At 52.8% G+C, this 13,535-nt stretch overlaps 1 protein-coding gene across 1 annotated transcript in view; it reads left to right on the forward strand.

The window, feature by feature from the left end:
• The window catches only part of PRKCB (protein kinase C beta), a 98,654-nt gene that overhangs the window by 66,923 nt on the left and 18,196 nt on the right, over positions 1-13,535 (forward strand). The window contains 5 exon segments of the mRNA XM_029965255.1: positions 1,256-1,402; positions 6,723-6,896; positions 10,354-10,445; positions 10,947-11,009; positions 12,475-12,613. Coding sequence (XP_029821115.1) covers positions 1,256-1,402; positions 6,723-6,896; positions 10,354-10,445; positions 10,947-11,009; positions 12,475-12,613 — 615 coding nt within the window.

The raw sequence follows: 13,535 nt of genomic DNA on the forward strand, positions 1-13,535 counted from the left end.
TGTGGCTCCAGTGACAGCAGCGGGTCCCATCCTTGGGTTCCAGCCTCTTCCCGGGGCAGAGCTGTGGTCACACCAACGGTGTTTGAAAATGCCAGAGACCAGTCCTTCGGTTTTCAGTGCAGGAGCTTTTCAGATGCTCGTAGGTGCTGCAGGTGACCTTGAGTGGGGAATTCAGCAGCAGGGAGAACCTTGTGAGAACCAATTAGCAGCAGCAAAGGCTTGAGATTACCCGTGAGGTGCTATCTGGAGGGGCTGCCAGCAGCAGCCAAATTGAACCACCGGGATCGGGTTAATGGAATTTCATGCTAGGCTGAGCTCGGCACAGGCCTCACACTGCCACACAGTTCTATAAATTAAAAGAGAATAAATTGTGAGATAGCTTTTTCAAGCAGTGGTTCGGCACATCAGACAGCCCCTGGCCTGGGGAGGAGGTGCCAGGACACTGGTGGGGTTTGGTGTTTAAGCATGGGGGTTTGTGGGGGTCCTCAGTGAGCAGCTGTGGTTGTGAGGGTGGTTGGGGTGTGAGAGGGGGGCTCTCTGTTCTCTGCTGTTCCAAGTAGATTTGGGGCTTCCTATGTTCAACCTGACCTGGCACAGGAGTGTGATTCTCTTCAACATCAGATATAATCATGGAATATCTCAAGTTGGAAGGGACCCATAAGGGGAGTAATGGAGGTGGAGCTGGATAAAAAGTCTTGTGTTTTGCCTTAATATATTTATATACACCAAGGTTATGGGTTCAATCCCTGTATGGGCCATTCACTTAAGAGCTGAACTTGATCCTTGTGGGTCCCTTCCAACTCAGAATATTCTGTGAAATCTTCTATGAGATATTCACCCATCCTTTTCTGAGGAGGTGAGAGACAGAAGCTTGTTCTGAGGAAAAAAGCTTCTTTAAGGCTCTGTTCTATGCTTTGGATGACCTGGAGCATGGGGCAGTGTGGCAGGCTACCTTCTGGCATGGGGAGAGGGTGACAGTGGGCAGAGGTGGTTCCCAGTTGCTCTGGCAGAGGTTGACTGGGCAGCAGTCGGTCTGTGCCATGTGCCAGTGCTGGTAACTCCTCCAGTGCCCTTCTTGGTGCTGTCCCCATCACGGTGATGGAAAAGGTTCCCGAAGCTCAGGATGGTGTTTGAGCTGGGAAAGGGCTGACTAGGTGGGATTTTGGGGGCATGCACTGGGGTTTATAACACCCTTTCTCCCTGCCGATTTCAGTAATGTGTTTTCTTTTCTCCCTGTCCCATGTCACCCTTGCAGAGAGCCAAGATCGGAACTGGGTCCAAGGCTGCGGATGAGAAGACAAGGAATGCCATTTCCAAATTTGACAACAACGGGAGCAGAGATCGGATGAAGCTTTCGGACTTCAACTTCCTGATGGTGCTGGGAAAAGGAAGCTTTGGGAAGGTGAGGCACCAAATTCTCCTTGACACTGTCTGTATTTAAGATAAGTTTCATGTGGCTGCTCCAGTGTGACCTGTCCTCACTCTGACTGGGAGCACTGGTGTCACGGTGCTGGGAGCCCAGCTTGGCTCCCTCTGGACTGTGACCTCTGGGTCACAGCAGGAAACACCTGAGAAGTCTGATGAGACCATCACAAAAACCATCTGGCCCCTTTTGGGAAGTGGGGGGCTGAGCTGTGTCTTTAAAGCTCTTTTTTATTTGGCCTTTATTTTTTTCCTAATAGTTACAAATATGTGGGATATATAAGCAGTAACAGAACTTCATTCTTGTGATAATTATGTGACTCAGAGCCTTCATTTTTCTTGGGGTCTTTCCAACTCTCTCATGATTTCCATTTGGGATCCCAGTGCTCCAGTGGCTGCTGGGGCTCCACAGGAGGTGGGTGGTTCTCACTGGACACTGGCCTGGTGTCTGCTGGTGTGATGGCTGGCCCAGCACCACTGTCATTAGTGAATTCCCCCTTAATTGCAGGAAATATTGTTCTGCCAACAGATTCATTCCTTGGGCAGGTAGCGAAGATGAGGAGGGTGTGCAGGGAGTGATGTTCCCCCATCACCTGAGCACAGGGGTGCAGCAGGGACACCCCTTCCCTCCCTCAGCCTTCTCCTGATGGCCGTGGAGCTTGGGGAGGTCCCAGCCTCTGTTTGGGTGTTTGCTCCCTCTCTGGAGATGGAGAGCTCAGAGATCCATGGAAACACCTTTGACAGGTGGAAAACAGGGAGGTCCTGATGGTCCCCAGCACTCAGAGCATCAGCCTGGGGTTCCTGCCCAGAACTCGCTGCCAGACCCCTTTGCTGTGGGTTGGTATCCTGGGGAGCAGGAAAGCCTCTTGCCCATGCTGCTCACACAGAAATATATCCATGTCCCCTTTCCCTCCCTCCCAACACCTCATCCCTTTCAAACCCAGTGCTGGCATCTGGAGACTGTGGCTGTGCATCGTGTAGCCCCCCCCGCCTTCTTTCCTTAAATTTGAGAAACATTAGCAAACTCTTCAGTTGGCTCCGTGGCTTATATAAGGGAATGTGTGACAGAAACTGTTCCCTGGAACAGCATGTTATAAATATGCTAATTAGCGCTAATTAAAACGGCACCATTGGTTTCTGCGGGCAGAGGCAGCCTCCTGCTCACGTGTGCCTGCACTTCCCCACGGCATCCCCTGCTCGGGGGCACGGGCTGGCACAGCACAGGGGCTGTGCCTGCTCCTGGTCAGGGACAGTGAGGGCGTGTGCCTGGAGCCAGGCAGGGGGCACAGAGGGGAGGGAGCCCAGGGGCTCAGCCCCCTGCAGCCCTTGGCGTGCCCAGCAGCCCACTCTGTGCTCGTGGCATCGCCGTCCTTCTCCAGGGCTGGCACCATGGCCTTCCCTCCTAGGGCTGGCACTGCCTGCTCCTGTGCTGGCTGCCTGCTGCCAGCCTCCCTCCTCCCAGTCCCTGCTGGCTGTGAGAGCTCTTGGACTGTAACCACACTATTTTAGTGAGTCTCTGTCTCTCTCTGTTAACTCTTTGGCATCAGGATCTCAGATTTACTGCTTGGTATTTTCCTCTCTCCACACTCTGGCAGTCCAGGTCAGGAGTACCAATATGTTGGCCTCGGTGGAGTTTAACAAACTTACTTTCTCTATGTTCAGAATATCTCCAGTTTTTATGCTGAAGCATTCCCAAACAATACTCTATATTACAGGAATAAATCAAGTTAAATATCAGCTTTTTTCTGCACCAAAAAAAAAAATTAAAAAAGAATGCAATCTGCTTCCCAGCGAGTGTGCTGGCAGATGGAGGTCCCCTGAGCCAGGCAGCAGAGTTTAGGGGGTGGAAAATGGATCTGGTTTGGAAAATAGGGGCTTGGGTGTGCACAATCCTGGGTTGGTGCATTCAGCCCCAGGACACAGGGTGGCCCTGTTTGCTCCTGGTGCTCTGGGATCTCCCTGGGCTCCCCTGGTCGTGAGTCCCACCAAGCCCCCAGGACTGTGGCTGGTGGTAGCACTCCATGGGCTGGCATGGGCAGGGAGACCTTCCCAGGGAGGGAGGCAGCACTTGGCACAGCCCACCCTGGGTTTGCTTTGCTGTAATATAAATAGAGGAAAAGGAAATTACATGGCTTGCTCATATTTTTGCAGCTAATCAATCTGTTGTGCTCTCTAGCTGTCAGGCTTTTGGGGGGTTTTGTGGTGTTTTGCTGAGCAGGGTGGAGCCTTTGGCCACTGCAGTTCTGTATTCCAGTCCAATGGAACACAGTTTTCATGTGCTGTGATAATCAACCACAATCTGTGCATGGCTCTGGTCAGGGCATCACCGACTGTGCTGGGGCATTTGCCTGTTTGCATCTCTTGGTATTTGAACACCTCCAGACATCAGGACACTTCTGGTGTCAGGAAGAATTTCTTTATGGAAAGGGTGGTCAGGCATTGGAAGGGGCTGCCCAGGGAGGTGGTGGAGTCCCCATCCCTGGAGGTGTCCAAGGTACAAGTGGACGTGGCACTCGGTGCTCTGGGCTGGGGGACAAGGTGGGGATCAGTCATAAGTTGGACTCTATGATCTTGGAGGTCTTTTCCAACCTCAATGATTCTGTGATTCTTTAACACAGGAGAGGGGAACACAGCCCAGATGTGACTGAGGGCAGCAGGTGGTTTCCACCATCCCTGCACTCCTGGGCACACACTTTACACCCGGGGTCCCCTGTGTGTCACCCGCTGGTTCTCAGCAGCTTGGAGGGTCCTTTTGCCTTTCACATCCCAGCAAAGCAGGGCTGGCTCAGCTGTGCTGGGGGTTGCTGTGTCATTGGGAAGCTGCTGCATGAAGTGTTCACAGCCCATGTGTGCCCTGGAGCAGTTTTTTGCATTTGTGGTGGTACCCCAGCCAACCTCTGCCTCGCTGCACAGGGGGGTGGGAGCCACGTCCCCGACAAGGTCCCTTCAGGGCAGCAGCAGATGCCAGGCTCAGAGGCTCCCTGGTTTAGTTAACTTTCCTCTGAAAGGGTTATGGATAGCAGGGCAGGTCTGTATATAACTAATATTGTATATAATGTCCTTACTCCCAGGTAACAGGTTTAATTTTCCCACAAACTCTATTCTTGGAGCAGTTGCTTCTTTTCCACCAATTTTGAACAGCAAAGCCTGTCTGCTTTTATCACTTAGAAATCAGCCCTGGTTTTAGCACCTGTGTACAGCACCTTGTAAAGCTCAACTTGTGTAAAAATGGTGATAAATGGAGGCAATGAACCAAAACAGTTCAGTTTGGGCAGAATCAGAAGGGAGGGCAGAGGTGCAGACTCCACGTGAGACAGCTGTGTCTGCTGCCCTGGCAGAGAAACATGTAATGGTTTGGGTTGAAAGGGACCTTAAAGCTCATCCAGTCCCACCCCCTGCCATGGGCAGGGTCACTTTTTACTAGCCCAGGTTGCTCCAAGCCCCATCCAACCTGGCCTGGGACACTTCCAGGGATGGGGCAGCCGCAGCTTCTCTGGGCAACCTGTGCCAGGGCCTCCCCACCCTCCCAGGGAGGAATTTCTTCCCAGTATCCCATCTAACCCTGCTCTCTGTCAGTGTGAAGCCGTTCCCCCTTGTCCCATCATCACTGTTCCGTGGCTGCAGGCAGGGTGTCCGTCTGTCCGTGCCCGTGTGTGGTGCTAAGGGCTGTTGCAAACATCTCAGGGAACTGGTAACGGGAAAAGGCAAAGCCCAGAGCTGGTCCCAGTGCCTGTGCCTTGCTGGGTTCCGTCCCAGCAGCACAACGAGCTGCTCTGGGCTCTCAGTGTTTCTCGAGCACCAGTGAGTGAATCAGTGCTCTGCCGGGGTCCCTGAGCCGCCAGCCCATGGCCCCGCCCTGTGAGAGATGAATCGGTGCGTGGCTGCTGCAGCCCCACCCCGCTGATGGAGAGGGAAATGTCAGCACCTGCTCCAGAGCACTTGGCTCTGAGGAGCTCCAGTGCCATTCCCAGCTAATCCTGACAGGCAGCGTGTCCAGGACAGCCGAGCTCCCCAGGGACAGTGGGTGGGCAATGAAGACCTCAATCCTTGGGCTGTGTCCCTGCCTTGTCATCCCTGGTCCTTGGGCTATGTCATAGAACAGAATCACAGAATCACTGAGGTTGGAAAAGCCTTCTAAGATCGTCGAGTCCAACCTTTCCCATAGCAGTGCCAAGGCCACCACTAATTCATGTCCCCAAGTGCCACATGCACACATCTGTTAAATCCCTCCAGGGATGGGGACTCCACCCCTGCCCTGGGCAGCTGTGCCAGGGCTGGAACACAAGAGGGTTAATCCGGCTGTCCTTAGACTCTCAAAAGTCATCCCGAGACCCGCTCGTGTGTCTTCTCCAGTCTGCCCCAGCCTGAAGTGCATTTCAGTTCCACCCTATTGATGTTGACTTCACATAATTTATTTCCAAAACCCCCGAGCTGCTGTTCCCGATGTGACTGGAGGATTTCTGCCGACTCCTTCAAATGAAAAGCAATTCATTTCCAGCCAGCACTCCAATCTAATGTGATGAGAGAGTGCAAGAGGGAAAATGGGAGGCAAAGCGTGGTTTCAGAGTCGGTTTGTGTTGCTGGCAGCACAAGGAGCAGCTTAGGCTGATGGAGCGTGGTGGGCCGGGATGGGGACCCTCGCTGGGCTGATGGGATTAACCCGGGGGATTTGCACCATCAGAAGCAGTGAATCCCATTTACTGCAATAAATAAACCTGTAAATGGGTGAGACTGGCTTGAAATGAGAGGTTGGATGGATTCTTCTGGCTGGGAGAGGCTTTGGCTGGGGGATGGACCCGCTCACAGTGGGGTTTGGTCACTGTTGGGGGGCAGGGTGAAACAGAGAAAATTGTGTGGTTTTTTCCTTACTATTCACTATAGACTGACTCTTTTCCACTTTAAATTTTTACCACTTTGTAATTTGATGGATTCTGTGTTCAGACTCTTGACAGCCTCCCCCGTTGCTGGTGACACTGTGAGGGTGCTGCCCTGGGCCCTGACTCAGGGCTGGGGGTGCTGGAGGGTGAGCTGGGCTCAGACATCAGCAAACCCTTGGGATGGGCTCCTCCAGGCAATGAGGTGGTGAGGGAGTAGACTCGTTACTCATTAGACTTGGTGTCCCTAAATGCTTTTGGCAATACCCCTGATAGCTTTCTGCATCATTTGGCACCTGAAGCTCTTCTCAGGGTTGTAACAGGAGCCGCAGGATAATAAGCAAGCCATTAGTTTAACTATTTAAGGTCAAGGCATTTAAAATCCACATTTCCCTTGATCCTGCACTTATCCTCCACCCTGAGTAGGTGATGCTGGCAGAGAGGAAGGGCACAGACGAGCTCTATGCTGTGAAGATCCTGAAGAAGGACGTTGTTATCCAGGATGATGATGTGGAGTGCACGATGGTGGAAAAACGTGTCCTGGCTCTCTCCGGGAAGCCTCCATTCCTGACCCAGCTCCACTCCTGCTTCCAGACCATGGTAAGTGCTGGTGCCACAGCTTGTCCCTGGGCAAGGGGCAGGAGGGACTGTGGACCCTGAGCCCTGGGCGCCTGACCCTTGGCAAATGGATAGGCCAGATTGGATGGGGCTTGGAGCAACCTGGGCTAGAGGAAGGTGTCCCTGCCAATGGCACAGGTAGAACTGGATGATTTTTATGGTCCCTTCCAACCCAGACCATTCTGGGATTCCCTGATTCTCTGTACATCACTGCTCTTGCCAAAGCAGCCCTGTATTCTCTGCCTTGGCAACCTCACAGCTTGTCCACCTCTCTGGCAAAAGTGTCTCCATGACAAAATGTGTGAAACGAGAGTGTAATGTCCCATAGCTGCACTCCCCTGAGATGTTTTCATCAGGGAGCTGTTCATGGTGTTAGTAGTGATTTCCCAGCCCCTCAGGCACCCCCAGCCCACAATGTCCCTTATGATTCAATTGCCAAGTGCTGCAGTTTTTCCTAGAACTCATCCCTGTGATCAAAACCCTGAGTAAAGGGAGAAACCTAATCCAAACCACAGGAAATCCAGTTTGAAATGGGCATGTGATTGGGTTTGTATGAGTCAGGAGTGGAGAAGGGGACAGGGGACCTCTAACACAATCCCTGCCCAGCCCTCAAGCAACCTGTGAATGAGAATGTCCAGGCCCGTGTCAGTGGGAGCCGGGAGAGGGAATCAGCAGAGTCCTTTAGAACGATGACAATGCTTTCCAGGAGGATTACATTTTAATATTATTCCAGAAATTTCATTTACCAAACACATTGAGTGTTTAAAGCCTGCGGCCTGGCTTTGCAGCACAGTAATCAGAAATGTGGCAGGAGCAGCTATTTCACACAGCATCTCACTGGCATCTGAAGTGAGTCAGCGCAGGATTATTCCTGGCAGACCTATAGTAGCTTAATAGTAATCGTATTTGTAATGTAATCAAAATGTATAGCAGGGTGTATTATCAAACGCTGGCACAAAGCACTTTGATTTCTGGGAGCACAGTCCAGAGCACAGTTCTCAGCCGAGGCTGTTGGCTCAGCGGCTTCGGGAGAGACACGAGCCCTAAATCTGTGTTAAAGAAAGAGTGAAGATGAGCAGTGAGAGAGAGAGCTCCTGCCTGGGGCTGAAGGGCAAGAGATGCCTGTGCTGGCATGTCCTGGAGTGCTCTGCCTTGAAAGATCCCAGTGAGATCCTGGGCTCCAGGGAAAGGTGTGAGCCAGGGGTCCCTGGGTGTCCCCAGGTGAGCTGTGCCTTCACTGGTGACCTTGGTTCCCTCTGGGGCACAGCACAAAGGGCACAGCAGCTGCAGCAACACTGAGATGGTAAATCACAGGAGCACAGAATCCTGGAATGGTTTAAGTTGGAAGGGACCTCAAAAATCACTCAGTTCTGCCCCCTGCCATGGGCAGGGACCCTGTCCAACCTGGCCTTGGACACTTCCAGGGATGGGGCAGCCACAGCTTCTCTGGGCAACCTGTGCCAGGGCCTCCCCACCCTCACAGGGACGGATTTCTCCCTAGTGTCTAATAAGGGGGTGGATGTGGAGGGTGGGTGCTGTCCTGGCGCTGCCACTCGTTTCCAGTGTGGGGTTGGGCAGGGGGTGGACTAAACGGTTAATCAGGTTAATAAGTGGTTAATTAGGAGAAGGGCACTGGAAGGAGCCTGGGAGCTGCACCTTGTCTGCCCAGCGAAGGGGGGTGTCACCGGCTCCATGCCAGGCTCTGCAGTGGGATTTACATCTCCGAACTGTGCTGTTGCTCAGTGAGTTTGGATGCTCCAGACTTGGACAGACGCCGTCCTTTCTGCCTCCGACAGGAGCCAGGACAGCGTTCTGTGCCCATCCATCCCTCCCTCCCAGCCCGTGGGCTGCCCAGCCATCTGCCTGCTTTACTCATGGCATTTTTCTCTGAAGCACCAGCGTTCCCTTCCCCACCCAAATGAGGAAAGCTCAGCTCCTGCTTTTAGAGCTCAGCTGGCTGTTTCAAGAGACCGTCTTTTTAATATTCTTCCTTCTTGAAGCCGATCGATATATTTAGGAAGCAGCTGCAGCCGAGCACAGCGTTGCTCTGCTCTCCCGTGGCTGTCACAGCCTGGCTGCCGTGGCTCTGCCTGCTCAAGGTGACATTGCCTGCACGTGCCTCCCCCGCGGGCTGGCAGGGCAGTCCTTTACAGAGTGGGGGGCTCCAAAATCCCCAAACTGAATTTGCCCTTCTATCCCATCAGTGCCACGTGTTTTACACAGCCCAGTTGCCCCTTTGGTGCTCTATTTAATTCCCTTTGGTGCTGCCCCCCTGTCTGGGTGGGCTGTGCCAGGAGGCAGGAGCCAATGACTCCAGTTCCTCTGGCTGGGCATCGCCAGGCTGGGCTGTGCCCTGTGGGGTGCTGGAGCTGATGACCCCAGTTCCTCCATAGCCCTTCTTATGGCAGTGCTCCATCTGCATCTCTTTGTATCTCCTTGTCCTTCCTGTCTGAAAAGCAGGGCAAAGCTTATTTAGGGAGGAAATGAGGAAATATTATGAAGTGTTATATAAAGCTGCCAACCTGCAGCTCTCAGTGCTCCAGCCTCTGTCCTTCCTTCCGTGAGCTGGGATGGGGCCAGCCCAGGGTGTCCTTTGGCTCCTGTGTGTCAAGGGCACATGTCACTCCGTGCCCTTGTCCAAAGTCCCTCTTCAGCTCTCTTGGAGCCCCTTTAGGCACTGGAAGGGGCTCTCAGGTCTCCCCAGAGCCCTCTCTTCTCCAGGTGAACACCCCAGCTCTGCCGGCCTGGCTCCAGAGCAGAGGGGCTCCAGCCCTCTGAGCACCTCTGAACTCCTCAGGACTCATCTAACCATGTGTGGTTAAATGAGGTGGCCCCTCAGACCAGGCTGGGAGGAGTGAGGAGAAGGGATGCAGCTCCTTCCTGCCTGCCCAGCTTGATCAAGGGCAGCTGGATCCCCTGCAGACCTGTGCAACCCTGGCACTGCTGGCCCAGGAGAGGGCTGGCAATGTCACTCGTCCTCCTGGTGCTTGGCCAAGTCATGGTGGGCATGGGTGGAGTTTGGTCCCCACTGGAAGTGCTCATGTCTCCTGTACATCCCTTAACTGAAGCCATGCAGTGCGTGGGGAAATGCCAGCGAGGAGCTGCCTGACCAGCTCTCTGAAAACAGATTCTGTGAAGAAGAGCAAACGTGTTCCTGGGAAGGGAAAATCCTCTGGTTTAGGGATTCCTCCACTTGCCTTCTCCAGCGGGTCTGTCTGCAGAGGGGCAGAGCTTCAGCCCCGAGTGTTGCAAAGGGATCAGCACTTCTGGGCTCTGTGTGAACATGAGCCCCCTGCACCTCGTGGGGAGCACAGGGATGATGACTGTATTGCCATGGAAATACAGATTGGAGCTGCCCATCGCCTCAGTCCTTGTTTCTGGCCCCTGCAGATTCCCTGCTCTGATAATTCTGTTGTTAATTGTTTCTTTTTTCCTTTAGGATCGCTTGTATTTTGTGATGGAATATGTGAATGGTGGGGACTTGATGTACCAGATCCAGCAGGTCGGGAGGTTCAAGGAGCCCCACGCAGTGTAAGTGCAGTAGTTTGGCACCTTTGGGGTAGGTATGGGATGTATTTGTGGCGTGTGGCTGGAAACAGAGCCCAAGGCACAGGCTTTGTGGTGCAATTCCTGAGCAGAAAGGGAGGGGAAACAGCAGGACTGGGAAGAAGCAGGAGAAGTCTTTTCCAAGGATGCTGGTACCTCCACCTCACCTTTGAGATACATTGCACTTGTAAATAACTGAGCTAAATAAATAAATTTATGTAAATGAAAGCAGAAGGCAGGGAGGTTTTGGAGGTTTCCCCCCCTCCCTGGGGGATGAAAAAGACACTGGGTGTTGGCTCCTCTGCTGGGATGGCAACCTGAGTGTTAACTGGTGCCTTTTGGCTCCTGTCCCCCGTGAGCTGGACAGAGCAGGATGTGTTCCTGAAAGCCTTCAGATGCTTCATTCACTGTGATCGGATTTGAAAGGTTTTCATTTTGATTCATCTCCTTTAATTATCAGCCTTCCTTTTGAATCTCCCATTTCAGGTTCTACGCAGCAGAAATAGCCATTGGCCTCTTCTTCCTGCAGAGCAAAGGCATCATTTATCGGTAGGTGAGCAGGTTCCTCCTTCCTCCCCTCCCCTGGACCTCCGGCCAGAGGCTCTGGGCTCCCCATCTGCCACAGCCCCGGCCCAGGGCTCTCCCTGCCTGTGCCATGGGCAGGGTCTGGCAGCTGCCTGTAGGTAGAATCACAGAATCATTAAGGTCAGAAAAGACCTCTGAGATCATCGAGTCCAGCCATCAGCACGTTCCACACCCCCAGGCAGAGCTGGGAGCCTCGAGGTGCCGCTGGTTTGGAGGAGGCTCCTGCTTTATCCCGGTTTATAGGAAGGCACCTCTGGTTCTCTCTTGCCCCCGTTCCACGTGTTTCTCTCCACACAACACAAATGCTGGCTGGCAGCCTGGAGCAGCTCCCAGCCCCTCAGGGCACCTCTCTCCTACCATTAACACTGGAGGAAGCACTCAGCAGGGGCTGGTTCCGAGCTCTGCAGTGTGAGTGTCACTTCTGCTTCAGCCACTGCATCTCCTTTGCCATTCCCAGTATGATTAGGGCACCCAGAGGATCTGGGTCGCTGCCACGTGCCAGACCAGGCTCAGAGGCTGCTGGTTTAGCTCTGAAACCAGTGTTCACTGCTCTTCCCTGCTCAGAAGAATTCCCAGAGCCCAGGGTGGAGCGGAGCATCCTAATGAGTGTCAGATACCATTAAGTGCCCTGCAAAGGGAGATGCTGGAGATGAAAGAAGTAGAGCAAACTTGACATGAGGGATGTTTCTTGCCATCCTCTGCTGCAGAGAGATTTCTTGGTTTGTCAGTCCCCAGTGCCCCTACTTCCTTCCTTCCTCCGAGTCTGAATCCCAGCTCCTATCCATCTGCCTTTGGCCTGTTGGGGTTCTAAGCACTGACATGATAATTGGAAAAAGCAGCCTTAAAACCAGCAAGAGTGTAGAAATTGCACCAAAATACTGTTTGCTACAGAAGTGTCCTCGAGGCTGGAGCACCCACCTCTGAGTTGGGGCTGGGAGTTGGATCCGAGGCTCTGCAGCTGGATCCATCCCTGCAGCTCATTCTGAGGAGCAGAGCTTCTGGGAAGTTGGGTACCACAAACAGGTATTCTGTGGGTGAGGATCAGAAACACAGCTGATGTGTATTTCACGGGGAGCAGAGCACAGGTGAGGCAGGGACTTGTGCTGAATAGGGGCTTCTTCATCGCTGGGAGCTTTAAGTGCACTTTGATTTTCATAGGAGCAAAAAAACCAAATCAATTCAACGCATCCCCTGCCAGATGAGTATTTTCCATCATACACTTCAAAGCACTGTGCCCAGCATGGTGTTCCTGTGGGTTAAAAGTAAAATAAACACTCCATCCTGACAGATCTCTGACTTATTATTACTCATTTCCCCTGCAAAGAGTCTGGGGTGTGAGACAAAGCTGGAGGTCAGCAGTCCAGCAGAGCTCCAGGAGTTGGGAGACTCGTGTTGTCCGTTGTGTCACGGGTTTGCTCTCCCTCTGTAGAGACCTGAAGCTGGACAACGTGATGCTGGATAGCGAGGGGCACATAAAGATCGCAGACTTCGGCATGTGCAAGGAGAACATCTGGGATGGGGTGACCACCAAGACCTTCTGTGGCACTCCGGACTACATCGCGCCCGAGGTGAGCTGGGCAGGGCGGCCGCTGCTCCGGGCACGTCCCGGCACCTCCCTGGTGCTCCTCCCCACGGGACAACCTTGCTTTGGGCAGAAACAGGGACATCAGGGAATTCACTATCAGCCTGGGAAGTTCATCCCCTCAGCACTGTCCATCTCCTGCTGACCTTAAGGAAGCAGGGATGCTGGAGCTGTGTCTTTGTTGGACTGTTCCCTGCTTCCCCTCAAAGTGCAGCAAATCCTCATGCTGCTCTCCCTGCAGTGTGTTTTCCCTCTCTTGGTTTTTTCCCATGTCCTGCTGGCAGCTCCACGCCTGTCTGACCCTTGGCACACTCAGAGTACCGTGGGCTACTCCCTTGCTCCTGGAAAAGACGAGCTCAGGAGCTCAGCTTTGCCCCTCATTGTGTGTGACACCTCCAGCACAACATGACCAGTGGGAAACAGGGAATTACCAGTGGATAATATTTCCCTGTGAAGTGGCAATCCTTAGATCTATCCAACTCACTGTTCACAGTGAGAGGCCGTGTGTCTGCTGGGGAGACACTCCCTATCCATGGCTCTAGATCACCCCAAAATGACTTTGCATTTGGTTATTACTGATGGGATGGAGTCACACATGACACTTCCATGAGATGCTGCATGGGCACAATTGTGAAATTCAGGGGCATAATTATTCCCAGTGCCTGTTTCCTTCGCATAAAAACATCCCTCTAAAATCTTGTCACTGCTGAATTTGAAATAATAAGATTAATATTTATACATGTAAATATTTTAGAGAAAGAGATTCTCTTTGTTAGGACATCGATGCACTCGTGTGCTAAACAATGTTGTGTTTGCTGCAGCCAGTGAGGTTTCCAATTACTGGATCAAATATGTGTTCCATCCCCTCATCCCACCAGGATTAATACTGGGGGTGTTGGTGCAGAGCT

This window comes from Manacus vitellinus, unplaced genomic scaffold (genome assembly GCF_001715985.3).
Source record: "Manacus vitellinus isolate BGI_N305 unplaced genomic scaffold, ASM171598v3 scaffold_93_pilon, whole genome shotgun sequence".
NCBI lineage: Eukaryota > Metazoa > Chordata > Aves > Passeriformes > Pipridae > Manacus > Manacus vitellinus.